The sequence below is a fragment of the Hydractinia symbiolongicarpus genome, chromosome 14 (assembly GCF_029227915.1).
Source record: "Hydractinia symbiolongicarpus strain clone_291-10 chromosome 14, HSymV2.1, whole genome shotgun sequence".
Classification (NCBI taxonomy): Eukaryota; Metazoa; Cnidaria; class Hydrozoa; order Anthoathecata; family Hydractiniidae; genus Hydractinia; species Hydractinia symbiolongicarpus.
Window position 1 is genome coordinate 8,393,775 of NC_079888.1, and position 27,940 is coordinate 8,421,714.

Consider the following 27,940-nt stretch of genomic DNA (forward strand, 5'->3'; position numbering starts at 1 on the left):
TAGAATTTTTTTTAAAAAAAAAGGGGGGTTGTGGATTATATGATCAAATGCAAATACGTTTGTATTCAAAGATGTATTTTTAAAGCACTGTTTACATTGCGTGAAATTTCACGTATTTATATTTAAATAATATTTCTGTACAATTTTCCCAAGTTTCGCAATGACAAAAATTTACAAACTTTTCACTATGACAACAACAACAACGTCGTCGACGACGACGACGAAACGACAGCAACAACAATAACGACGAAACGACGACGACGACGAAACGACAAAAATACCCGCAGCAACAAAAAAATATGGACGATGAATACAACAACAAAGATTACACGACGGCATGGTAACAACGACAAGCTGTAGACTAGCTACAGTAACAACAAGGACGGCGACAACGACGACAACAAAAACATGGTAACATAGCAACAGCGCCGTGAGATAACAACAACAACGACGGCAATAAGACAGTTCTTAATCAAAAAATAATCAACATAAATTAAGTCATAGAAAAATAGGTAAAATAAAAAATTTATATTGTACAAATAAATTAAATTTACAGCAAAAAAAATGCAACCACCATCTTCTTCAAGTTGAGAAATACACATAAAAATAATTTGAACTGTGTAACGCTCGCCGAACGAATATTCTTTTGAGAAAAACCCTCTGTAGTCGAAAGCCCGTGTCACACGTCCGCATTATATGCACCGCTTGCATTAAGGTGCGTTTTATGCATGTGCATTGAATATATATGGAGAGGAGTTTCCAGATGTAGCTATTTGTGTCAAAGTCATTTGTAGCTCACATTCACAATAAAACGATAAATGCTTACACGTGTGAATTCCTGTCAGAGTAGCTGCAGTTTTATTATTTCACAATTTTAGGGGTTTTAACAGAATTTAATAGAAAGGCACATACCTGTACATATGCGGAGTATTTGTAGTATGACTAATCACACAGTTCTATCTAATCAAAATTATTTATTATACTTATTGCTGTATTCAAATCAAAATTACATGAGGTTTCACCGAGTCTCAAGTAGTTTTTATGCAGTAAAAGTTGCAGTGAACCAAATCAAAAATATTTCAAAAGATCACAATACTAACACTCGGGTATAAAAATAGAGCAAAAAAATGGCGGAAAGGTGAATCAGAATCTTAATAGCGAAATTTTAATGTCTACTGTTTTTTTAATACCAGAAATCAAAGCATGATTTAGTTACCTTGGAACCAGACGTTACCAAAAGAAAGGACTGTTAAAGTTCGGCTTTACACCTTCACTTACAAACTTAATATTGTGTTGAAGTCTTAAAAGTGACAGTCACTTTATATCGTCTTTCCTTTCCTTTAAGATCTGTTCAATAACCCTAAACAGTCAAACAATATCTAAGGTGTACGTACTAAACCTAGCAAGTAAAAGTATAAAAATACTGAAAAATAGTAATTTACAATTCGCCTAACACAGACAGCAAGAGGGTTTGTGTCTCCAGAAGCAAGAATACCGATGTATGTAGGTAAGCAAATTACATTTGTAAAAAAATATGAAGACAGTTGACGAATGATAGGCATGTCTGCTTCATCTGTGGTTGTTTGTTTTCTTATTGGTTTGTTTATGTTTTCATTTATGGTATAGAATTGATGGCACCAGTATGTGTATATTGTTATAAAAAGAACAAGATGAATGAATGATTGTGGCACATGCAAAACAATTTACTAGTATTCATCTTCTTCGTATTCACTTGAATTTTGAATTCTACTCTTATAACCTTTCACTTCGTCCACCTCTCTTTCAAACACATTCTCGTTCATGTGAAGCATGGTAGCCTCGATTTGCAACTTCTTGTAAGCAGCTCGGTAATTATCATTTTCTAAATCGGTTATGGTGAGTCCTCCCTGCTCAAACAGTTTTCGACAAGGCTAAAAAGAAAATCACTAGTTGTATGAATAATCAAGGAATCTTCTTCATAAAAAAACAGTTTTTGTTCAGCTCATGCTTGTCTTCTTGCTGAAGATTTTGCTATTTCAGATTTCAATTCTGCTTAAGTGGTACTAAAACCTTTTGTAACAAAGTCAGTATAAAAAAACGTAACAGGGGATAGAGTTTACACGTGGAAATAGGTTGCGCTCGAATTTCCAAATAACCAAATAATCGTTGTCACCCCCTGCAGAGGTGTACATTTTTAAATCTCTATGACATTAATATTAAAATAAAAAGACCAGAAACCCTGTTACCTCTGATTAAATTTATTTGGTTCCTCTTCCGTTTCTCAATAAAACCTAATCTAAAAGCAGTCTTCAAAGCAAGTACAAACATCAAACAAACCTCCAAGATGCTGGACAACACTCGAAGTTGATATTCATGTAGGGGTACTTCTTGTCTTGTGATCAGCCAAGCACACAACAGCTCACAAAGCTTCTCCCACAAAGCCTAAACAAAAAAATCAAAGAATGATTCCTTTTCGAACAAATTTGGTTGCTCGTACAAATATTCGCTTTTCGAACGGATTTGGTTGCTCGTACGAATGTTCGCTTTTCGAACGAATTTCGTTGCTCGTACGAATGTTCGCTTTTCGAACGAATTTGGTTGCTCGTACGAATGTTCGCTTTCGAGCGAATTTAGTTGCTCGTACGAATGTTCGCTTTTCGAACGAATTTGGTTGCTCGTACAAATGTTCGCTTTTCGAACAAACTTGGTTGCTCGCACGAATGTTCGCTTTTTGAACAAATTTGGTTGCTCGCACGAATGTTCGCTTTTCGAAAAAATTTGGCCCCTCGTACGAATTTTATTTCTTTGTTATTTCTCAGGATATTCGTTTTTCAAAAAGAGGTTTGCTTCTCAGAAAGATGATCACTTTTCATGAATGTTCGCTTTGGATTATAGTAATGTTTCCTTTCGATAGATGTTCGCCTCTTGTAAAGATACTCGTTCCTCGTAAGGATACTCGCTTGTCGTAAGTATTCTCGCAACAAAACAACAAAATACTTGGAATTCCAATAAACTTATTCAAGATATTTCTTTGAATTTTGATCTTTGCTAAATGTTTGGGACACATAAAAAGTATAATAAAGTTGAAAATTAAACGAAAACTTCGTACCTTCTCAAGGTTAAACACATACGTTTCACTCGCCATCGAGTTTCGAAACTCGCGAATATTGCAAACAATGTAATGAAAAAAGTCGCCAGCTACTTCTTCTTTCGGTTTCTTTAAAAATGGAAATAACCAAAATAAATAAAACAAAACAAAAAAACAACAAAGAAGTAAAATAAAGAAAATTGTAAAACATAATTGTAGGAAAATTCGATGGGCATAATAAAGAGAGGGTGGGTGGGTTAGGGTGTTAATAAATCCACAGCTCTAGAGGGTGCTGATAAGTTGCAATAAATGTATTTTCACTCTGCAGTCTGAAATAGAGGTCATCACTAGCTGGAGGGATAGTTTTTAATTTTTCTATTCCAATTGTGTATTCGACCTCCTTAGAACATAATACCTCTAAATAACGGTACGCATCATTTAAACATTTTCTGGGGAGGGGGTCAAATTAGGCGGTTTTGCCGATTTTTTTACAATAGTTAATAAATAATTCTAATTAGGTGGAATTTTTTTAATTATAAGTTTAACATGTTCAATTCCTATATAAGATTTAAGACACACAGATAAATTGTCGTCTTCCTTTAGGTAAGTGTAACATTTGTTGCGCCCGCTCTTGCGTCGCTTTGTTGTCTAACATATGCTTCCATTAAGGTGGTAATGCCAATGGAAACATTTTGTGTGTTAATGGAAACCGGCCAAAACTATTCATTTTGATTGTGTTCAAGTACTTACAAGCAAGGTGAATATCTTCGAAGTTATCGTGCCATGGTCGTAGCGGGCTAATTTTTTTAACATATCTTGTAACACCAAAGTTAACTACAAAAAAGAATAAAAAAACGCCAATCAATAAAAAAATAATATTTCAGATAAAGAGTTATTGTCGGTATGTTCATGCCTGTTTAGAATCATAGCCATGCCACACAAACAAATACTATGGGCGTTCATATTAGCCCGGACGTCTTATTTACAAGACTAGTCGAATTCAAAACTTTTTAATTCCTTTTTAAACTTCGTATGAGAGATAAGCGATAAACACGAGCAATTTAAACTCATTGCTCGTTTATTTTATAAATTATCGCGTTTTTATAAGAAAATATACTCTATAAGAATATTCAAGATGAGATTTAAACAAAAAGTTAAGAATACACAAAGAATATGCTTATTTTGAAGTTTTGTTATATGCCATGGAACATAATCAAGTTCACGTTTGCGAACTTATATGCACATGATCCTATTATTGATGTAAAATGTCCTTTCTAATGTTTTCAGTATTTTTGTTCCTCACAAAAAAACTAGTTATGTGTCTGCCAGTTATAGAGGGCTGCTTAAACAACACCTCAGGGGTGATTTTGATATCAGTTTGCATTCTCAGATGCTTTAATCTTAACTTTGCTAAGAATATATCAAGATGATTTGGTCGCAAAGGTTAAGAATATTCCTATTGAAACGAACACTATTCTTATAAAAAGGCGAGTAGCGCATGCTTAAGAAGTAAGTTAAGATACCGACCTTCTCCACTATTGCTGATATGGTTTCTGTCTGCGAGGACTGGATGAATTGGTTGATATTTGAATGATATTGGTACTAAAACAAAATGAAAAAATTAAGCAAGTAACAGGACGTTTTAACGTCCTTGGGGATTTCTTCCGAAAGGTTGGCTCTTCGTCCCCTCTGACTGTAACTATGTTACATTACCTCCAGATATAAGTACAGCCTAGCTCTAATTTGTTTGCCTGTCAAACAAGCCGGTTAGCGATCAGTAGATGGCATCAAATAGGCTGACAACACTACATATAAAGTGCACCGAAGTGGGGACTCGAACCTGAAACCCTATCATTACAAGCCGAAGGCGCAGCCACTACACCCTCTTCTAACAAATGGTATAGTGGCATCGATCGCAGGTGATGCTTGTGGTGATGGAAAAATAAGTTTTTTTATACATGAAGTCACATGAAGAAATAGCTCCCTATGTTGCAAATCAAACTGTGCAACTACAAACATTCTTACTGTCATGAATAATTTAAATTTAATTAAAATTGTACCTCTTCCACTGTTGAAGTTTCATTCGTGCAAAGTATGCCAGCCTAGTAACAAAAACGATATTTCCTTGAAAAAATAACTTCTTTGCCTCGCGAGCTTTTAATATTATTCCATGAGAACCCATATAACTTAACCCTAAAAATACTGGGTATTTTTAATAACTTTTTTGCTATGTTGCATGGCCATGATACTTTTTGATTTTTTATATTTGTCTATTAGACATCCACATGAAAGATTTTTAGGTACAATAACACTTTAAAGTCTTAGATATTGCCCATTCCAAATCTACCCCTTAAATTTTTATGAAATTCTTATATTATCGAAAAAATTTAGTAACTTTTGGATTATCATTTTGTGGGCACGTAAATAACCCAAATTCCCGATTTAATCTGTTTTACCAGAAAGTCGAAAAAAAAAAACAGATTTTTGGGCAATTTTTGACCTTTTTAATGCGAATTGTGTAAATACGGGGAAATATGTTAATTAAGTTTTATTTAGCGACCGGAAACTTTAAACAGAACTGAATTGAATTTTAGACAGTTAGTGATATCGTGGGCAAATTTCAAGCTTCCGATGACATCACACAAGCAAAAAAAAAAAAATTAATGCCATTTTGTTCCTTTTATGATATACTATATGTCTGGCAAGTTTGAGGGCATTTGAAGAATGTTGTGCAGGAGGGCGATCCACCCCACTCCCCCCTCCCCAAATTCAAACAAAATTTAATTGCGTTCATATGAGAAAAAAACATTTACCTCCTACCGAGATCTCGGGTGCACATGATCGAGATCTCGGTAAGCGGGTAATTTCCCCATATGAACAGACGTTTCCTCGGCAGGCGAGATAAATTTACGTCGATTCGGCATAATTTAAAAAAACAATAGATTTTTATGACAATAAACAACAGAAACTTATCACATGGTATTCTCTCACGCGAGGAAAAGTTTTCTCGCCCATGCCATATGAACAGATAGTAAAAATTATATCATGCTGAAATATTTTCCCGCTAACCGAGGAAATATTTCCCATATGAACAGCCCCTAAGAGTTAAAACAATATTCTCCTTTAGTTTTATGGAAACCCACCACGAACAACGCAGTCTTCTGAACCCTAGAACCCGAGAAAACAAATTCATCCTAAATAATCCACAATTACACAGAAAATGTAAGTTCGAATTTCTTTTCCAGTCTCTTAAGCACCTCTTTCACACTGACACAAACGCTGCTTGTTTATACCTGTTCTTCAGCTTGACATATCACGTTAGCCATGACACATACTTCAGTCGGGATGATGTAATCGAAATCACTCCTCCCAACCAGCGATTGCTTCATGTCCTTTATAACTCTAAATGAATGAATTCTACGTTAATATCAATCCTATCTATTTCTCAATTCATTATTCGCTCTACATCGTTTGAGTACGCTGGTACGTGCTGGATCTAACAGAATAACAACTACACGTTGTCTTATAACAAAACAAAGTTTAAAAGAACATAAGGCTTCAGAGGTGTAAAATTTAGAACATGTTAAGAACATTTAAGACTTGGTCAATACCAAGAAATACTTCAAACTTTAAAAATGGGAAAATGACAGGAAAATTATGAACAACTTAATACATTTTTAACGCGTCTTAAAACTGGAAATGTTAAGAACATTTAAGGGCTTTCTTCAAGAAGAGTGTTTTTATAAAAAACCTGTGCAGGTAAAGATTGCCAATGTGAATCGGGTTCAAAATGTCGCATGGGAGGAATCAACTTTATTGGTCTATTGTTTCGTTTTTAGTTTGTTTTTTAAAGATAATGGTAAAGAGATGAAATAAAGTTAACATGTCCCTATAGTAAACCTCTATAATCCTAACAACGTACAGAAGGTTAAAATAAGGCTCGCAACAATCAAAAAAGCTATCGCGTAAAAGAAATGATGTAAATCAAAACCAGTGGTGGTAAACCTTATTCCCACTAAATTTATCGCTAATTACAAAACATTGCTTGCTAGATAAATGTATTCGAATCACGCGATCATTGTACAACACGCCCTCGCAAGCAATCACAAAGAGAGTGTCCACTATACCTAGAAACACATGCTTCAGACATATCAGCTGCCATGAGCTTTAATCGATTCATCATATGCTCTGCAAAAACATCATCAGGCCAGTGAAGATCTTGTATAAATGCTTGTATTGAGCGAAGCTTCCAAAATATTTCTTCTGACGTGGAACAGCCAAGACTACAAATAAAAGGAAGGACCTATAGTGAGATAGGTTTTGACATATGCAGTAAAATATGAGGTCGATACCTAAAACCAAGAGAGGCGTACATATATTGACTCAAACCCAACATCCCCCATTCGTTACACTTATCAAGGAAAGAACCCAATGGGAGACTAATTTTCTTTACGTTCATCTTACACAAAACTGAAAGTTATTGATGTTGTTGAAGTATGTATTTTTTCGAATGCAGGTTTAAAATTTTTTTTATTAAAAATCATTATTTTCGAAGAATTTGTTATAAGCCTAAAAGTTATAAGTTAGGCTTTTTATATTTAGAAGGTCTGATCTGACGGCCTTGTTCAAACCATACAAATATAAACGAAGATATGCTTATCAAGATTAACGACACTAAAAGCAGTCTCCAAATATAAACATCGAGCTTCACGAGACAGTCTGCAGACCATTTCTACTTTTATTTATTTCTAATTTATTACTCCAAACCAGCTTATATAGGTCCAGATAAAAAGATGTGTCGCTTGTCAAGAATAATTTCATATAAACACAGTCTCACTTTCCCAACATGAAAAGACTACATATGAAGACTGCTTATCCAACATGAAAAGAATATACGAAAACAGTCTCGCTTACCCAACATAAAAAGATTATTATTAGTCTAATCATAAAAAGATTATTATTCGTCTCACTTTACCCAAGAACAGTCTCGCTTACCCAATATGAATTTTTTATACAAGCTTTACTCACCCGACTGGTTGATAAGTTTCTTTTTGAAAGCCTTTGTCTACAGAGCGAGCGATTGAGGATTCCATCAGATCAATATATCGTACAACTCGAGGTGAAAACGTCATGGTGAGGTGTTGATGAAATTTCCCGCCTCTTAATGGAGCTAAAACAAAACAAAAAATAGAAACAAATTATTCGTCTATATACTTTCACTCTTTTTTTGCTGTTATTTTTATTGTTGTTGTTATTGTTGTTGTTCTTTCAAAAAAAATTTTTGGAAATGAAAGTATAACATGAAGTTATGAAATTTACTTGGACGAGGGGTTGTTTCTATGAGTATCACTGTTACTATAATGGCAATTTCGATTGTATTCTTTTTTTATAATACCAAAATTCTAACCATTCTTGTAATTATTCTTATTTCTTTATTGTTCTAAACAATAGATCATCATTTTAGCCTAAAATTCCACCCTGATATTCATATAAAGCATCTATATAATAATACGCCAGTTCCGTGTGTCTGTAACAGGCAAAGTGGATATGTTCATTTTCCTTTGATCTTACCGAAAAATGCATGTCTAATATGTTGAATTTTCTGACGTTACTGCGCGACGTCAATAACACTACCTTAACGTCAATATCCTATATTAAATTGATGAAGCCATTCCAGTGCATTTAAAAATTTTGAGGCCAAAAAACTTGGAAACAAGGTGGTGACGTCAATGTTATTTCACCACGTGGGTAACTAGGGACCACCTGGGACCAGTTTGGGTAAGTTTTCCAAACCTGGGTCCCCAAATCCGTTTCGGAATGCACGGGTTTATGACGTCATCAAAAAACCCTTAAACCACAATATTTCCGTAACCGTTTGTCAAGAGTACATGATCCTATACATTTTCTTGATCAGCATTTCAAGATTTTTAAGATGAAGGCAACGGGTATACAAATTTCAAAAGAAAATTTTTGTTGTTGTTTTATTAGGGACTTTGCTGACGTCAGCAAAATTTTTAAACCTTTATATCTCAGTAACCATTAATCAAGCACGTGATTATATACATTTTCTTGATCAGCAGTGTGAGCTCTACACAATGAGGAAACATGAAAACAAGTTTCTCAATTTATTTATTGTGTATTTGCACTGCTGACGTCAGCAAAAAATCTAAAACAACCTATTTTTCCATTGTCCTTTTACCTAAAAGGGGGATTATCACGAAGCGAATTGAGCGGCGAATTCGACGGCGAATTGTATCTGAGCATGCGCAGTTCGATGCAAAATCAAAACAAACAAAACTGCGCATGCTCAGATACAATTCGCCGTCGAATTCGCCGTTCAATTCGGTTCGTGAAAATCCGCCTTAAGTGGATTACTCCACGGGCCTTATCGACTAGTCTCTTATAATAATACGGAGAGTGTGTCTGTTTGTGTGTCTGTAACAGGCAAAGTGGATGTCTCCATTTTCCTTTAATGTTGCCAAAAAATGCATGTCTAATATGTTAAATTTTCTGACGTTACGATGCGACGAAAATAACACTACTTTAACGTCAATATCCTATATTAAATTAATGAAGCCATTACAGTGCACCTAAAACTTTGAGGCCAAATAACTTGGAAACGAGGTGGTGACGTCAATGATTTTTCACCGCGTGGGTAACTAGGGACCACCTAGGACCAATTTGGGTAATTTTCCCAAACCTGGGTCCCCGAATCCGTTTCGGAATGGACGGGTTGATGACGTCATTAAAAAACCTTTAAACCCTAATATCTCTGCAACCGTTTGTCAAAAGTACATGATCCTATACATTTTCTTGCTCAGCGTTTCAAGATCTACACATTTCTGAAAAAAAACATTTTGTGTTCTGACATGTCTCTGCTGACGTCATCAAAATTTAAATGACGGTTGTTTTTCTCTGTTATCCTGCCTAAGTGGATTTTTCCACGGGCCTTATCGACTAGTATTCTTATAAACCGAAAAGCGTGTACAAGCACCCAGGCTTTAAATTGGATTACAGACAGAAAGCGTGTATTAAAATATAGACTAGTCGGTAGCCCATGGAAAACCCACGGGTTCGGCAGTTTTACATATTCCAGAAATCTATATTTTGTGCATTCTTTTTCGCCTGTTAGCACAAGTAAGCAAATTACAAGGTGCCTGAAATAAAGCTGCACACAACCACTTTAAAAGACAAAAAAACGTGCATTCTTATTTACAGAAATTTGGACAAAGTAAGCACACTAAAGACCAGCTTAACAAAGTTAGCAGTGGGGTAGTCAAACAAAAGGGATGCATATTTCGCAAACAAAGGAGATATAGATTTCGTGAGCAAATGAGATATGTTGATCACCTACATTCCATCTGTAAGTAGTTGTTTAACATTTGAAAGAGAGCGAAACTATCCCATGCATCTCGTGGTTGAATCTCCATCGCATCATCCATATCGACCGCAAATAAGGACCAAAATATTTCTGTATGTTCCATCATAAGTTCATTGTACCAAGCCAACGCCTGAAAAGACAGAAATGTGTTTCCTTATTTAATAATGTTTATACTAAACTTATAAAAAAAAGGTTTCATTGTAAATACGGACAACGCAAAATCAAAAACTAAACAAATTCTACGACCTAGTCCCTTGTATTACACACATGTGGCCCCGAGTCGGCCTGTGCTCCTCTAACTAAATAGTTGACTCGTCTTAGCTTCGAAAGCTGGCAAAGTACAGGCACCACGACATAAAAAAAATCTAATTCGCATGCTTAGACACTAGATGCTGAAAAATGTGATGAAAAGCAACCTTGAAGAAGATGCTTAATGTTTAATTCATTGAAACAAAAGTGAAGATCCAATTCTTTGCATTATCTTAAACAACACAATACAAACAGTACAACCCGTTAAACCAAATGTCACAATATCTTACCTCTGCGTGGTGTTCTTCATTCTGCTGGATAAGTTCGATACAAAGTTCAGCTAACTGTAGCGTGATCTCCAGCTTGTCTTTTGCACTCGTGTCATCTTGATACACATCTAAAGTAGCAAGAAACAAACCTTCTGAATCCATAAGCATTAAAAATAAAACAGATTTATGAGAAGGTTACAAGAAACGCAATCAATGTCTTTGGTCTGCTGTATTTAATATTTACCGTCACTAAGACACTGTTTTTCCAGTAGTATTTTAAAATCCCAGTTAGTCCGAGTTTAATTAGATTCTTGATGGTAATCTCTTTGTTTGAGTTTAGAAGAAGAAGGGTTGTACAAGTAATTTGACAGAATATTTTTACATACAAAATAGTGTATAGAGGTTTAAGTACATATTTTTCTAAAAAATGCAATGAAAAGCAAAAAGAACAACACAAAAAAATTGTAAACATTCAATTCAGATTCAGAAGAGAAGTTTTAATTTAAATAATGTATTTTTTATATAGAGAGAAATAATCAAAAAAAGAAAAATGGTGTATCAAAAGATGAATATGAGCAAGAAGAAACAGAAAATCACTTGAATGGAAAATCGCTAAGTTTTTCATTCAAATATATTACAGAAAAAATATTAGAAAGATTTGGTTAAAAATCATAAATGATTTCTCATAGGCAAATAGTAAGCTAAGATTCATTTGACTTGATCGGTCCACGCTCACCAACAGATCACATTTAAGGACACTTATGCGAAGATGTATTAGTATTTTTTGTAGAAATTATGTAGTTCAAGACAGCGATAAAGTTGATACTGTTGAGCAACAAAAATCATTCCACTGTAATAATTTTGCCATAAGGGCTGAAACACACCAAGTTGTTTATAACATAGCAAAACATATACAATGAGAAAAGAAGTTGAAAATATTACTCGTCTCAACATCCTACTGAATACGTCAGCAAGAAACGCATTAAAACACGTGCTACTCAAGCAATTCTCATCCAACACAAAAGAATTCATTGCACACTTGAAAAAACCCAGCACGAAACGAAAACTGGAGAAGTGTAAACAACGCGGCGTCATCAGTAAGCAGCAATGGTTAAGACTGTATCCTAAGCACGAAGATGAAGATGTGGATATGAACAAATTCGATCTGAAGTTGACCGTTACACTGATTCAAAAGTTATGCGACCACATTAAACCTTCGAAAGGATGGAAGGAAATTCCTGCAAAACTGCAAGACAACGTTGCAGACGATGTAGTTAGATTGAAATTAATCAACGAAGAAGTTGAAGATCTTCGTGATATGAACGACGATTATTTTGAAGTGAAATGGAGCAAAGTTGAAGAAATTCTGCTGCGTTTTAACCACAGTCAAACCGCAATAAACAATTTGAGAACGTGTTGTGTAGATAACAGAAAAGGGTTCAGATATTTTTGGTATCAATTATCCAACATGACGGACGTGTGCCAACAGAAACTCATACTTGCTGCTTTAATTCTGTTGTGTGGTATAGCTTTTATGGATGCCATAAAAGACGTAGCATTGATGGCTTACCACGGGATAATGGAGTACATGTAAACATTACCTTTTGGAAATACTTTTTGTATATACAGTCAAACATGTTTAAACATTAGAAAGACTACCTTAACCCTATTCCTGCTGGGCTATTTGGGTACTCTTCGACGCTGGGGGGAGGGCTGACTACTTCCCCACCCCTCCTATCTCTGTAATTTTTTAAGTTGTTGCTCATTAGTCATAAAACTTACAAATGTTTTCCTGGCTTTTGTAACAACTTGGTTAAAAAATTGCTGATGTCAGGATTTTTGCTAATGACGTCATCAAATTTGTGCAAATGGGTAAATGTATTTGTGATGTAAAAGTTATTTGTATAATTGCTTAGTATTTTCGCACACTAATGTGGAAAACTAAAAAAGTGGAGATAAAATTTTACCAACTCAACTCAACTTTTTTTTCTTCTATTTATCCGGCGTTGAACATAATAGATAAAATAACCTTCAACTTCAGAAGTTTTTATTTCATGTTTTCCACATAAAAGTTCCTGAAAATGGTATATGTTTTAAAAAATATATCATGAAATTCTTTTTTGCTTAATTCGCTATCTTCACAATATTCTCTTCAAAATATTTCTTTTCATTGGAAACGTTTTTCACGAAAATTAAATCACCCATGGTTTAAAACCATAAATCCAAAAACACAAGTTGGCTGTGATATCCTTTAAACACATGTGCTCCCCATACTAAAATGACAGTGCATAGCAAAATATGTAGCCACATAAATACTACGCTAGCATAAACGATACAATTTTTGACATCATTTCAAATTGTGGAGATGATAAAAAGACAGACTCTACCATAACAGATAAGTTTTCAAAGTTTAAATATCGTTTGCCTTTTTTTAATAATGATTAGGGAAAAGTAAACCAGATGGCTCTTTACATAAAAAAGTTATCTTTCGTTGCCTAAAACCCAAACAAATCCTATTCATAAAATCCAAATCATACAGTTTAACTTAAGAAGAAACTTCCGCGGAAGACTATTTACCAGAAACCATCAACAGACCTGGTACTTTGGCATAGTTTGAGAGACGGGTATAATTGACCAATGCGGCATTCCTCAAACATGTTCGAATGGCTTCTTTCACATCATCACTATCTTCTGGATCAGCTGATGGCATCATAGTATCCTTCGATAAAACCTTAAAAGCATAAAAATAAGGAGATAACAAAAATAAAAACAGCCTTTTGATTGTTCAAATTCTTAAACTCAAAACATAAAGCTACTTTGGTACTGTAAAGAGTGCAGTTCAAAACAATGTAAATATTCGCCAATTTATGTTTGTGTGCACAGGTCAAGGAAATGCAAACTTTTATAAAGATTACGTTTATAATCATATTCAGGAATTTTTTACGCATTTGCTAAGCCTTTGGGGAAGCCTTCTGATGTATGATTTTTCTTGTGTTATCAGTATTTTAACTAGACCTAATTCGTTATACGCAAAAAAAACTTATATTGCTTGCGATCGAACTTGCCTTGTGAAATTATACCTCTAGTTTAGTCGTTCTTATGTTAAAGGTAAAAACAAAACTATCTTATCTTATCGTACAAGACAACGTTTTATTTTTTATTGTGATTCTGCAATAACCATATCCCAACCTACAAACTTTCACTTGCTTATAAAAAATCATGTAGCATTCATAGAAATCAATAAACTCCAAATTATAAAATTAAAGACATTTCTCCTTCTCCTTACCCTTTCGAACAATGTTAAGGTACTCTTCAGCGCACCTTCAGGTCGACCAAATGGAAAACAATACCTAAAAAAGCAAGATGTAATGGATAATTTTCGTGAATTAACCATGCTCAGGCTAGGCTATTTGAGGCCTTAGTAAGGCCAGGGGGAGCAGGAGACATCACATTGGCACAAAAATTGGCATGAGTATCTGTTAGCACATTGGAGAAAAATTTGGATAAAAATTTTTGTCATTTCTGAACCCAAAAACCAGGCTAAAATGGGGAAACGTGGACGTGTGTAGATGTGTACAATTACATGAGAGAAACATAAAACTGCTAAAATATGGCTTAACTGTTGATATCCTGACGATAACTAAAAACGGAGAAAATCGCCAAATTTCAACACATATAGCTTAGCTATGCTTTGGAAGTTATTACAAAAAATTTGGCCTCTAGCCAGAATAGGGTTAAAATATTAATTGACAAGCTAACAAATATAATTTTAAATACCTCGACTGATAATTCATGAAGAGAAAATCTAAAATTTATTTCTCACTTTTTATGGCAAACCTGTAATCATAAATCCTGGTTATATTATATTGAATCTAAAAACGACTGACTGGTGATCAGGATATGTTTTGCTTTATTTAATTCATTTATTCATTTTTTCTTGATCAGCCAAACCCAGACTTGATTAGTCTACGCAAAGTATTATGTTGTTGATGATTATAAATTCATATTTACTTTCTTATTTTCGCATTTCTAATATTCCTGCCTCTGTAGTAAACTTGCCTGAAAAAAACTACTGAGTTTGTACCATACCTATGTTCTCCACATATCAGTCTGAGTAGGAACTTACAAGACCTTCGAATTTCTTTTTGTTGAAAACAAAACGAATCTGATTTTCAAGCTCAAAATATATAGTCCACTCCTCTAGTAAACCTTCCTTTATTTCCAAGGTTAAAACATTAACCCTATGACAGGAACTATAGAGTAAAAACGGATTATTAGGTGCTTCATAATGATATAAATACATCGCATTATCTTTTATTAAAGCAACAGTTCTCAAACATTTTGGCATGATGTCTATACCTAAAGTGAGTAATTTGGTTAGCCAAGTAAGCTTTGAGTCTGTCTTTTATTTCTTCAAACCTTTGCTTCTCATCAATGGTGACAGTGTTAACGCCATCTGGCCTAAAACAAATACTCATTAGTACTAATAATTCTTTATCCACCAATTAAAATTTCAGAATTCGTTGTGTATCCTTTAAAGAAATTATAATACAGTTTTCTTAGGTGTAAATAACCGGTGAAAATTACAGGTGAAGACAGCATGTGAAAATTACAGGTGAAAATTACAGGTGAAAATTACAAGTGAAAATTACAAGTGAAAATTACAAGTGAAAATTACAAAATAATGGTTAGTACTAGCTTTCTCATTGTAATATTAATCCTATAGTAATGAGATTCTGTTTAAATTCCTTGACTTTTGATTAGGGAATCACTTTCTATAATAGTTCCATCTAAAGCAGATGCTTCAGCACTCAGTAGAAAACACCGAACCAACCTGTTTCCAACTACGTGAGAAGCACAAAACGCATAGCTGTAATGTAGTAACGTTGGGTCAATCATAATTCCATTTTCTGCACGTTCTAATAAATCTGTTAAGTAGCATAAATGACGATGGCATCCTCGGACACCATATCGTGCTGTGTATTCATCCAAAACAAATACTTGACCCGGTGAGAACCAACCCTAACATAGAATAAATATTGTAAAATCAAAATCAGCGCATATGGCAGTTGCTAAATTTGAGAACTTCTAAAAGCTGCCAAATTCCTTGAAAACTTTCATCTTTTGCTTCTTAAAGCCAACACAAACACATCCCACATTTCATCTAACATTGTACTTACTTGAGGTTTGAGGAACCGTTGGAGGCATTTGCAAGCCTTCAAATTTTACAAAAAGAAAAAAAAAGAGAAAAAATAGTGTTAGACAATGTTGGATGAAGTTTTTCAATCTTTTTCACCAGTATCTAATTACAATTTATCAGATGCTACAGATGTTCTGAACACAAATATATTAAACGTAATTTTCTCATTGTTTGAATAGAACTTATAATCAACCACGCGCCGCATTTTTATTTAAATAGATGGAAATTAATGTAAAAGATTTGTAAGTTAAGTTGATTTTGTATCTAAGACAATGTTTTCAATCTATTACGATGCAAACATGTACCATATAGGTACATGTGCCAAAAAAATTTTGAATGGGATACAGCAACTAAAAAAATTTGTACTGAGAAGTGTTGGGTGTTTTTTCTTTAAAATGTAAATATTCCAGCTGTTGAAAAAAATGTTTTCATGGTTTCTCAAAAAATGTTTTCTCATCTCACATTACACACAATTTTCTGTATACACAAAATTTTAAACAGTGTGCAGCAGACTTGCCATTATGCTAAGAAAAATCACTATAATTTCAAAATGCAATCCAATGCTTACAGTTTAAAAAAACATGGTCTATAAGGCTAAGCATCCTTCCATTTAGTAATTTTTGTTCTTGTAAAAAAATCCAACAGGAAAAACAAGCTTTAAGCTAAAAGACAGGGATTTCAAAATGTATTAAACTTCTAAAAAAAATTGATAATGGTACGTCGCACAACCTTTGAAATAGATGAATCTTAAACATCACTATACTGACTACATCATCTTTTAGCTAACTTCAAAAAACATACCAGACATGTGTATGAATCATTGAGACGATGCAGCAAAGTCAATCTCTGGAGTGTTGCAAACATTTCAGCTTGATTGAAATCAAAAGGATCAGCTTGTACAATACCACCAAGGCCATGTTTCAATGCACGGTCCATATCTGTTAAAAAGTTGGACAAATAATCTTAAATAGGCAATATAATAAACTAGTTTTCATTCATACAAAATCCATAGGAATTTGCTTGTCATGCATATTTCCTGCTTCATTATTTTCTGCATTCTTGTATCCCTTTAGCATGACATAATGAATCAAATCTGAAGAGGGCCAGCATAAAACTGTGTGCAGCACTTATGAACAGACAAAATAAAGCTTTAATTATACAAATTGAAGAAAAATAATAAATCTTTAAAATCCTTACAGTGCTTAGTTCAGCATAAGTTGAATACAAAATTCCTATGCAAATATTTTTTTTTTCTTTTTCAAAGATTTTCAAAGATAAAAACTACAATTACTGTAGCAGCTCTGTCTAAACAAGTGATGTTTCTCCCTTGTACTTTTTGAATTATTACACCAACAGTGAACATCAAACTACAAAATGGATGTTGATGGTTTTTTTGTATTCGCATACTCCCTTAAGTCTTTCAGTAATTCATACAGCTTTGTGGTCACGTTTGCTATACCTTGGGTGTCCACTCTAATGTGAACCTCCATTTTCCTGACATGTCTGACATTTATCTGACATTTTTGTACTAAAATTCCTGACATTTTCGAATTTTATGCCCTACATATTTATCGTTATTAAAAGAACTTTAAAGAAGACTGCTCAAGGAAGAACAAAATGCAATATGCATGAGGAACAAAGAAACAAAGGATGAAACAAATACAAGTTGAAGATAAAATCAATATTGAAAAGGATTTGTATTGCGGGGACAGGTTTAAAAATCCTGACTTTTACGAAAGTACGTTTTTACTAATTTTTTATTATGATTTTAGTGTCAGCATTTCATTTTCTAATTTGAGTGATTGAAATTGCACTTTATTTTACTTTGAGATAGAATTCAAAAATTGTGAGTATAAATTTTTAGCGAGGGATAATATATTTGACAGGTGATTTAATTATGCAAATTGGGCTGAAATTCACAAAGACACAAATGTAAATAATTTAAATACCTGTGAAAATTACTATTAAGGTAGTCATTAAAGTCAGTAAGAAAATCACTCTACGATTTATACATCAACACACCTCCTTTTACTTTTTGAAGAGTTTGATCAGTTCCTAGAGCAGAACCACCCATCTTTGACGGTAACGCTGGCTTAAACGACTGTCCAGTAGCTGTATAGAGTTTATATATCCAATTCAGTCTGTCTACATCTTCTTCTGCTGCAAGAATGACTTCATCTCCAGCTTTCACCATGTTAAACAAAAAACTTCCACCTTCATATTCCTCTACATCAAAGTAAAATATAAATATGCCACAATATTTTAAAGTTTATTTCTTTTATATAAAATGGAAAAAAAAGTTAAAATGAACTCGAAATAGTATATTTTCGATGTTGGTTCTAGCCTGTCTAGAACCAAAAAAATCAAATAGTGGAAAACATTTTACATGTGGACAAAACTTTTGTTAAGGTTTTAAACAAGTGTAAGCTAATGAGGTTTAACATAAAAGGGAGAAAAAGCTGTGCTCGAAAAATTAGTTTAAATCTTTCTGAAATGGAAAATCCACAGTATTCATGGGAATTGAATTTTAATGAACACTAAAAATTTTTCACTATATTTTCATAACAATTATAACAGAAACTAACCAGATTTGTCAGCAAAATCAGCAGTGTATCCCTCTACCACCATGATCTCTTTTGGTGATGATTTTTTCACACGATATGAACATAATACAAACTTGTATTGACTAACCTGTAGAAAACAGGCAAGTATTCCGTCAGCGCAAGGAGCACATAAAAAATGGATTCTGTCTTCATTTTCTTTAAAGAGACTATGCAACCCATTATATTGAAAACAAAAAAAAGACAAGTCACCTGTATCAACATAAAATATCTGCGTTTCCAAACCTTCCAAATACTTTGACCCTTTGCATATAAAAATCTAAAGTGAAAAAACAAACAATCAATTTTATTGAACAAAAAAAACTCAACAACTACAACTCAGCAAGCGGTACCGGTATAAAAACTATAAAATAATTATCTTTATTTTAAACAAAAATATGACAAATAAGATGTAATGCAAAAAATATCTAACAATCTTCAATACCAATGGGTGTTTGATTTGAACTATTTAATACTTAAGTTATACACAGGTATTTCGATGTATATAACATTCCTCATAACCACGAAATCAACGTTTTTGTAAGGAAAAAGTGTATCTAAAAGAGCTCAAAAATTTATTTAATTATTTACATTTTTTTAAATAGCATATTTCAATCTCAAGATTTTGACATACAATTATGTTACATTGGTACTACAAAAATTGTGTGTTTTTAATGCCAGCACAACTCCAGTAATTTTTCCAAAGTAAAGTTCAAACAACAAATTAGAAAGAGGAAATTGTGAACTTTTTCTCTATATGGTATATTGCTGTAAGATCATTTTTGCAGGCATCGACTAACATTTCAACAAGGACAAAAAAATATATACCAGAACAATAAAGATGGAACTAAACGCAATAACAAAGACATGATTTTATAAAAAAATCAATTCTCGTAAACACTAAAGAAACGAAAATTCACAAAAATATGTTTATACAATTGTTCACTCAAATACAACAGTAATAAGATACATGTGTTTTTTTATAAGCGTGACATTTAAAAGCATCGCTTAAATTTGGAGGTTTTTAAGAATAAACATTACGTGAAGCCTAGGAAAAGTTTTTTAATTAAAAGTTGTTGTAAAGTTTTTGTGTTTTGCTTAGTGAGTAGTTTTCCTTTTTTTTCTTTATGCCTGAATTGTAATACTGATGTTCAAAATTCAAATACAATATTTTTTTTTCAAATAAGCATATTTTGAGGCAGATCATGTGTTTTTCATAAGCGTATTCCAATAAATATCTTTGCAAGTTAGCATAACCTGAGGATATTTTAAGCCTAAAAAAAGTACTTTTCATAAGCCTTTTTTTGGAATTTCAATTGCTTATAAAAAAACTATATATACATATAAACAAACTTATAAAAAAACTATTCCAGTAACATACCCACTTTTCTTCACATTAGTAGGTTTATCCATCTTGATTGAAAGTTTTAACTTGATCTCATCTCCAGACCAGCCTTTATATGGAACCATGGCAAACCATTCATAGCTTTCAGAGATACCACAGTGTGGGGTTATTGATAACTACAGAGGTACGAACTTTAAAGATTAGGATGCCACATGGTTGGTCATCGATATTCATTTTTGGGTAAACAAACTATATAAACTATACAAGGGATGAATAAGAATCCTAAAGGAAGATATTCACAAAGGGAAGATATTCACAAAGCGAATTATGAAGTGAAATGTATCTAAAACATTCACCATCAAATTCGTTATTTACAACTCTCTCTATCGAAATCTAATTTTCTCTTTTCTAATTTTTAAGATTACTTACATAAGATTTTAAACCTGCAGAAAAATTTGTGTCTAGAGGAGTGAAATAATGAACAAAAATTTAAAAGCAATGGACACAATGCGAATTTATGCTTATTGACGTCTAGACAAACAAAAAACAGGTACAGTACATGCTGACAAACATAATGGAAGAAGTTACTTTTCTAACTCACAGTTGCTAATTCTTTTTCATCAGATAAATGTAGTTTTGAGGCGTGTTCCGCCATTAAACGCAATTTCAGTAGTGGTAGTGGTTGATTTGTTGTCCATTCACCTTGAGTCTCCCATCTAACATAAACAGGGAGAAATAAAAGGGGTAAAATGTATAGCAGTGAAACACTTAGAACTGCATACAACCCATATAAGAAACCTTATCTTATTGTCAACTTTTAAAGATTTTATATTTCTTTGTACTTTTTTTTTTACAATTAGCTGTTCACCACATCTAGAGAACATCAGCTCTCTGAATCCAAGATGGCATTCAGCATGCACACAACAGTCAACTGAGAAGTTAAAAATTATAAAAAAAATACAACATAAATATTTAGTTTCGTCATCATTAAAATCTTTCATCAAAATTTTGCTGTTAAGCTTTTTGTTTTGCCGTCAAAGCTGACATTAACGGCTGCAAAAAAATTGTCATAGAACATTTTTGCTAATTCAGTGGGCTGAATCATTGAAAGGTAACCTTTGTGAATAAAATTAATTTAGGGAATTCATGCAATTCTATTTCTTGTGTTGCAAAAGATTCCTTCTCCCTACATCTATACAATCACTAATGTTTTAACTAACAGAGATGTTTATATTCCTGTTCTGTTTAGCTGAGAACATTTTTAGAAAATTTGAATCACATGTTAAAAACTTGGGAATTTAATATTCATAAATGCTGAATTAAAACGAAAAAACATATGAAATCGCAATTTTTTCTTGACAAGATAGTAAGTATCAGCAATTTCAGCAAACCTTTTTAACTTTCCCTGACTGGTAAATAATTTACTTACAATGGACGTCCTGCTTCAGCTTGGTCTGTCTGAAGTTTTTCATCTCCCTCAAGCTAAAACATTAGGAGAAACCAATACAACTGTGGAACTTCATTTCTCACCGAATCAAATTTTTATTTGTTAACAGAAATTTTGTTTTTGTACCAGTACTTTGACATCAAACCAATTGTACATACCTCCATAACTACAAAAACTATTCTGTTATGTGGAAGTGAACCAAGTCCAGATGCTTCCATCACAGTAACCTAAAACATAAGGTGAGAATAGCTGCATGAAAATGATTTGTCTGAAATAAAGCAAAATCAAAATTTTAAGTATATGATACTGATTTCCAGTTCATTATGCTTTAGCAACAGCCGCCTATAAAAATATCTGTATATTGAATTTCTTTCAACATGTTTTTTTTGCTTATGACAAGTTATTTATATAAACACAAGGTTTGAATTCACAATTTGAGAATGTAGTGATCTTTACGAATCAATTTAAAAGCAAGATACCGAAATTTAAAATTGCTACAGGCACTTTATGGCTATACAAAAATGGAGCTGATTTTGGCTTTATAATGCTCCCAAGTACCCGTGCCCTGTCGAAATGAGATTTATTCTTCTACATCCAGGTTGAATTAGTGAGAGATGCTAATAAGATACTTCTGAAAAATTAAAACTAGCCAGACTACATTACCTGTAGATTGAATGTCAAATTTGCAACAGCTTTACTTAACACAGCATCGTCACCATCATTAACATCCATCACAGAAATTACTGTGTTTGGAGGACTAAATAAAATTTTGATGATCTTCAATTGTTATAAAAATAAGATAGAGCCTAAAACTTGTACATAAACAAATTTAACCCTTCGTGTCTATCCATAAGCCCAAAAATGGCAACTGCAAGTAGGGACAGGAAAATTACCTTGAATTTAAGGAAGGAAATTACTGTACATTTTTCAATGAGCTCAGGGTTAGTTTCTATAAATTTTGCAAACCATGCAGACAACCAAACCATTTCTTTTTTATCATTTTCAAACCAAAAATATATATAGATATAAAAGATTGAAAAAAAAATGCATTAGATAATTGATTATAATCCAGCACATAATTATAAATTAATTAAGCCTAAAATCTACTACCTCGAACCAACCTTATCACAAAATGAATAAGACTACGGAAAGTTTTTATATATTTATAATTGTATTGCCTGTTTAAAGTAGTTATCCACTGCTTTTTATGGTTAGGCTAATTGTAAATATTGATTGATTTTAGGAGTATGGCAATTGAACGTTGGCTAGCTAGGATACTATAGCCAACAAACCTTTTACTAAACACCATAATGACCCAAGATATTATTACAGAACGCGTTATTATGCACTTATATTATTTATGAGTAAAAAATAGAAAAGGCAATTGCAACCAAAGTCTGTGAAGGACAGATAACACTTGAATGATGTAGTTTGTATAGCATGTGTAATACATGCTATCCAAATGCTCTGATGTGTTGTTTCCCTGATATCTAATAATGTAGATTAGAAAATTAAGGTTCTTATTACTGTTCTTATTATTCTTAAAATTGACAAGCTTGTTTTATTGGAATAAGACTAGATTAGACTACACCGGACATTCCTCATGTGGCAAACTGAAACTAATGAAATTGTTGTTTTAACCAAAGATTAATAAGTCCTTGTTTATTGATAATTCTTAAAAAGATCGCTCAACAGCACATATTATGATAAAACAGGTAAGAAATTAATAAGAAATAAGCCCATGCTGTAACATTTCCTGTTGAATTTTGCTTTGCTGATCACAAATACTTCAATAAACTAAACGACTTAAACTTGGTTTCCAATTCGCGTTAAGCAGGTGTGCTAATTGGAGTTTACTTTATAGCCCCTAATGAAAATGTCAAGTGCACTTATTTTAACTCCAAATGGTGAACGGAATAAATATTAGAATGTTTGGATATCTTTATGTGAATAAGCGCAAACACACTTTTGTGTAAAAAAATTGAGCATATTATATGTGCAAAAGCCATTCCTACAAACATTTTTTTTACAACAACCGACAAAAAATATTAAATATTTATATTTATTATATTAATTCTTCCAGAAGATGGTTACATTCTCCATATTGCCCTCATTTTATAAAAAATTAAAGGTCCTAAAATCTTGAATGTTTTCTTTTTTGGTCTTTCTTTTTCCTTTTAATTGCCTCATGAAAATCCATAATAATGTCCTGTCGCTGTTGTTGGACGTCTTTCATCGACAAAACGAATTAATCAGTGTTAGGATTTACTCTGAGGTCAGAAATTAGCCTGAAATAATTAACGCGATTTAACAACGGATGAAAACCGACCTTTAAATAACCAAAAGAGTACCCTGAAAAGTTATTGAAAATTCAGCTATTTTGTAGAAGGAAAAATATACTATCAGGTTTGCTTTTTTTTACATTAATATTCTTTTTAAGGTATTTTGTTTTCAACAATTGTAAAAGACACTAAGAAAGTCAGTCCTGTGGTTACAGGCGGGTAAAAAATTTTAAGAACTTTTTTGGTTTGATAATAAAAATTTTTTCCTGAAATTATTTATTTTTACCATTCATTACTTCACCTGTCAAAAGATAACACAACTCAAAAAAACATTCAGGCAAAGACCGTCACCATGCAGATTTATTCACTTTTTTTAAAAAACCTTTTTTGCATTGTTTGTTTTTATATATGTCTACCTATCAGAGTCCCATGTACAGTACATAGCAATTGCGATGGTAAACCTGTATAATAAAATCTATGTTCTCCGATTTTAAAGCATTAAATATATCAGGCACACTTTTATTTTCACTCCTTTAAAATTGATTAATTCCCCTATAAGATGAAGGGAGAGGGCGGGAAGTAGGGATGTGGTGGAACAGCCTCTTTGAACTGTCATTCTTATTTGCAAATGACACTTATCCATTCATTAGAAACTGAGACCATACACTTTAAAGCTTTACTCACCGTTTTATTTTAGGCCAACCTGACTTTCCCTCTGATCCACTTTTTGTTACTGGAAAAGCTTCCAAGTGAATTGACATCAGTTGCTTAATCATAGCTTTTTGTTCTTCAACATAAATTTCTTCCATATTTTTGTGAATAAATTTCGGCATGTTCTGAAAAATGAGTAGAACAAAAAATCAATATCTTTCTTCAATATCCAAGTATTTCAGTTTTAATCATGAAATAAAAGTAGAATGTTTAGTCTTGAATTATAAACATCTGCAAATGTAAATACAGCTATAGTACATATAACAAACAAAAGGGTAACAGTATTAAAGATACAAAGGATTCACATAACGATTTAAAAGAGAGCTGTTTATATTTCAAAATTTAGTTCAAATTTGTTATGCCCTGGTAAATGCAGATACACTTATTTTTGTGAATAAATTTCAACATGAGTTTTAAAATATGAAAAAATATTAAATAAAATATCTCTCCCCCATCCAAGCATTTTAAATTTGAGTCACAATGTAAAAGTAGAATATTTAGCCTTGACTTGTTTTAGAAACATCTGAGAATGCAATCAAAACTGTCAAATTAAGGGAAAGAGAGTATACAGGCATACAATACGCTTACAAAATAATATTTAGAAGGTAAGAGGTTTTATTGCAAAAATTAGTTCTGATAATACAGATACACCTACTTGCTTTGATAATGTTGTCAGAATTTTTTGTCTTGAATGAAGCTCTCTTCTTATACAAGCTGCTTGTTCATCGGCTGTATCCAACTATTTAATACAAATAAAATAATAACAAGACAGTACTTCCGTTCCGTTCCTTTCACCAGTTTTCTCACACGGAAAATGTGCAGGAAAAAGGGACGTGTAATTATCTACTTTATTATACATAAACCCGAAGCAGTGTATCCTGGGTAGAAAAATTTAAAATACCTGACATGCATTAAACAAAATCTGATGCTCATATTTTCTAACACCGAGTACAGTTTGAAACATTTCGTATAATTGTTCTTTGGATAAAATTAATTCTGAAGCAGCAGTAGCAGCCAGTCGTGCAGGAGTCTTTTTTTGGTCCTCATCACCTCTATATATAGCATCAAATTTAGCCATCCAAGAGCTTAAAACTGTTTCTTTACTTAGTCCCTCAATATCTGGCAAACTCCTGACTCTTTTCTCAATGTTTGCTTTAAATATTTCACGAAAATCATTGCTGGAGTAACCCCCTGAGTTAACCATTTTATGAACTCTGTCACAACATAAAAAGCTGTCATAGTATGATTGCACAGCATTACGAAATGCTTCATCAGCAATAATGTTTGTTTTGCCTTCTAAAAATGACATAAACCGGTCCTTTATTGACATCAGATTTTGTTTTGTAACTTTTGATTGTCTCCGTGCCATGTCTGTTGGTTGCTTCGCATTAAACGGGTATGCAATGCACCGTGAAACAAACACATATAACTGCAACCTCCGTTTGTGTTCTGTGTCTTCAGGGTATTCCCCATTCTGGTTGCTCTCTTGCAAGTTTTGTAAAGAAGAAAAACTATTACCAATTTCGTTATTCTTAGGGTTTCTTGCTCTTCCACCCATAACCATACGTGGTAATTTTGGTGATCCTGAGGATCCAATACTGACATTGTCAAGTGATGGGTTTTTTTGACCTTTAGAATTGCTGGAAATGCTTGAGTTGTACTCTGGTTTAAAGTTTGATGTAGCTACATTTTGCGTAGAGGAAGAAATTGATGCAGACCCAAGGTCTGGTGTATCCAAATTTGGAACATCTTCTTCATCTGATGAAGAATCTGATTCAATCATATTTTAATTCTAGTAGCTTTCACCCTAAAATGAAAGGAAGCACTTGATATGCTTATTCTTAGTTATTTATTTCAAATATTTAAAATTGTTTTATATATAACATACTAGTCAATAAGCCCATGGAAAAATCCATTTAGGCAGAAAAACAATAGAAAAATATAGGTTGTTTTAGAAGTTTATACAAAAAACTTTTAGCAAAATTTATTTATCCATTGCCTTTGGCCATGAAACGCTGATTAAAAAAAATGTATGGGATCATGTATTTGTGACAAACAATTACAGAGATTTAAAGGGGCTTAAAGGTTTTTTTGGTGACGCCATTAACCCATTTAGGCAAGTTTCCTGAACCCTCGTTTGGAAAACTTACCTAATTTAGTCCTATGTTGTGCACATATAATTTCAATAAATTCAAAATTTGTAACATTTATATAAAATAGAAAAGGACATTCATAGTGGGTATCCAGTCTTCTACTAGGAGTTTATATACATGTTAATTACATAAAATACGAGATCTCTTATACTTTTCGGAAACTGCCTTAGCCTGTTAGCTATTCAGACGAAAACCTCACTTGCTCCTTATCCCAGACAAAAACGGAAATGAAAAACGAAAAGTTGTTATATAGGTAACTTTAACTTTAACTTATGGCTACAGCAAACCCCAGTCTAAAAAGTTATTATGAAGATTTTACAATAAACAACTTTTGTCTCGCTTTTTCAAATTTCAAGTTACTTTATCATAAAGCCTTAATCCTTTATCCTTAATAGCCTCATAAATCTTAATAGCATCATCAAAAGAAAAGTTACTTTTACAATAAACAACTGTTGTTTCACTTTTCAAATTTCTATCCTTAACAAAAAAGAGAAAAGAAAGTTACTTAATAAGCTGTAGCTACAATCTTCATCAATATGTTGAGATAAGACGATAATTTCGAAAGTTTTTCACCACAAGTAAATGCTTAGGCTATTTCTATATTAGATTTACCAATTTTGAAGTTGTCAAAGTTCATTTTTCAGCAGACTTAGACTTAGGATCTAAGGCTTTTTGATAAAGTACAAACTCCTAAAATGTGCTATTTGTTGCTGACATCACATTGCCATTTTTCACAAAATTTGGGTCCTTTGTGGGCATGACGTGGGTTATTTCAGTTTGCAAAAATGCTAGAGAATGTGAATAATACCTTTCTAATGCTGTAACCTGTTTCAGAAACTAAGGGTTGATATGCATTATCTAAAACATTTAAATACCAATATTTCTTTAACTGTTTGTGCCACAGGCACATGATCCTATACATTTCCTTGATCAGTGTTTCCAGTTCTACAGAGCCAACGATAAAAATATTTCTAAAAAAAAATTGTGATCATTGGCTCATTGCTAACATCATCAAAATATAAATGACAGATCTTTGCCATTGTTCTTTAAGTGGATTTCTCCACAGGTTTATTGCATTGTTATTTATAGTTTTTATTTATTATGAATATATATTGTAGTTTTCTCTAGTAAGGAAGACAACCATTAAAAATTAAAAGATTTTTAAAAACTATTTTACTTTCTTGTTCTTATTTAAAATTTAGGGGGTAATTAAAACATAACTCGCATTTCACAAAC

At 32.8% G+C, this 27,940-nt stretch overlaps 1 protein-coding gene across 2 annotated transcripts; it reads right to left on the reverse strand.

Annotated features, from left to right (window-relative positions):
- Positions 1–57: 57 nt before the first annotated feature.
- LOC130626155 (calcium-dependent secretion activator 1-like) lies at positions 58–26,511 on the reverse strand. 2 transcript variants are annotated; one of them, XM_057441259.1, is made up of 27 exons: positions 25,453–26,511; positions 25,207–25,290; positions 24,525–24,676; positions 22,222–22,315; positions 21,717–21,785; positions 21,541–21,593; positions 20,713–20,827; positions 20,148–20,287; positions 18,980–19,046; positions 18,752–18,857; positions 18,189–18,392; positions 16,968–17,104; positions 15,801–15,988; positions 15,326–15,427; positions 14,253–14,316; positions 13,544–13,697; positions 10,988–11,094; positions 10,422–10,578; positions 8,096–8,237; positions 7,195–7,350; positions 6,361–6,469; positions 5,128–5,169; positions 4,595–4,669; positions 3,818–3,901; positions 3,089–3,196; positions 2,317–2,421; positions 58–1,910 (listed from the first exon to the last, which is right to left on the reverse strand). In XM_057441259.1, the coding sequence occupies exons 1-27, from the start codon at positions 26,332–26,334 to the stop codon at positions 1,707–1,709; spliced, it is 3,900 nt and encodes a 1,299-aa protein (XP_057297242.1). In that variant the 5' UTR covers positions 26,335–26,511; the 3' UTR covers positions 58–1,706. The 2 variants fall into 2 exon arrangements, with proteins under 2 accessions (XP_057297242.1, XP_057297243.1); XM_057441260.1 differs by having other exon boundaries at positions 13,562–13,697; positions 25,453–26,508.
- Positions 26,512–27,940: the final 1,429 nt, after the last annotated feature.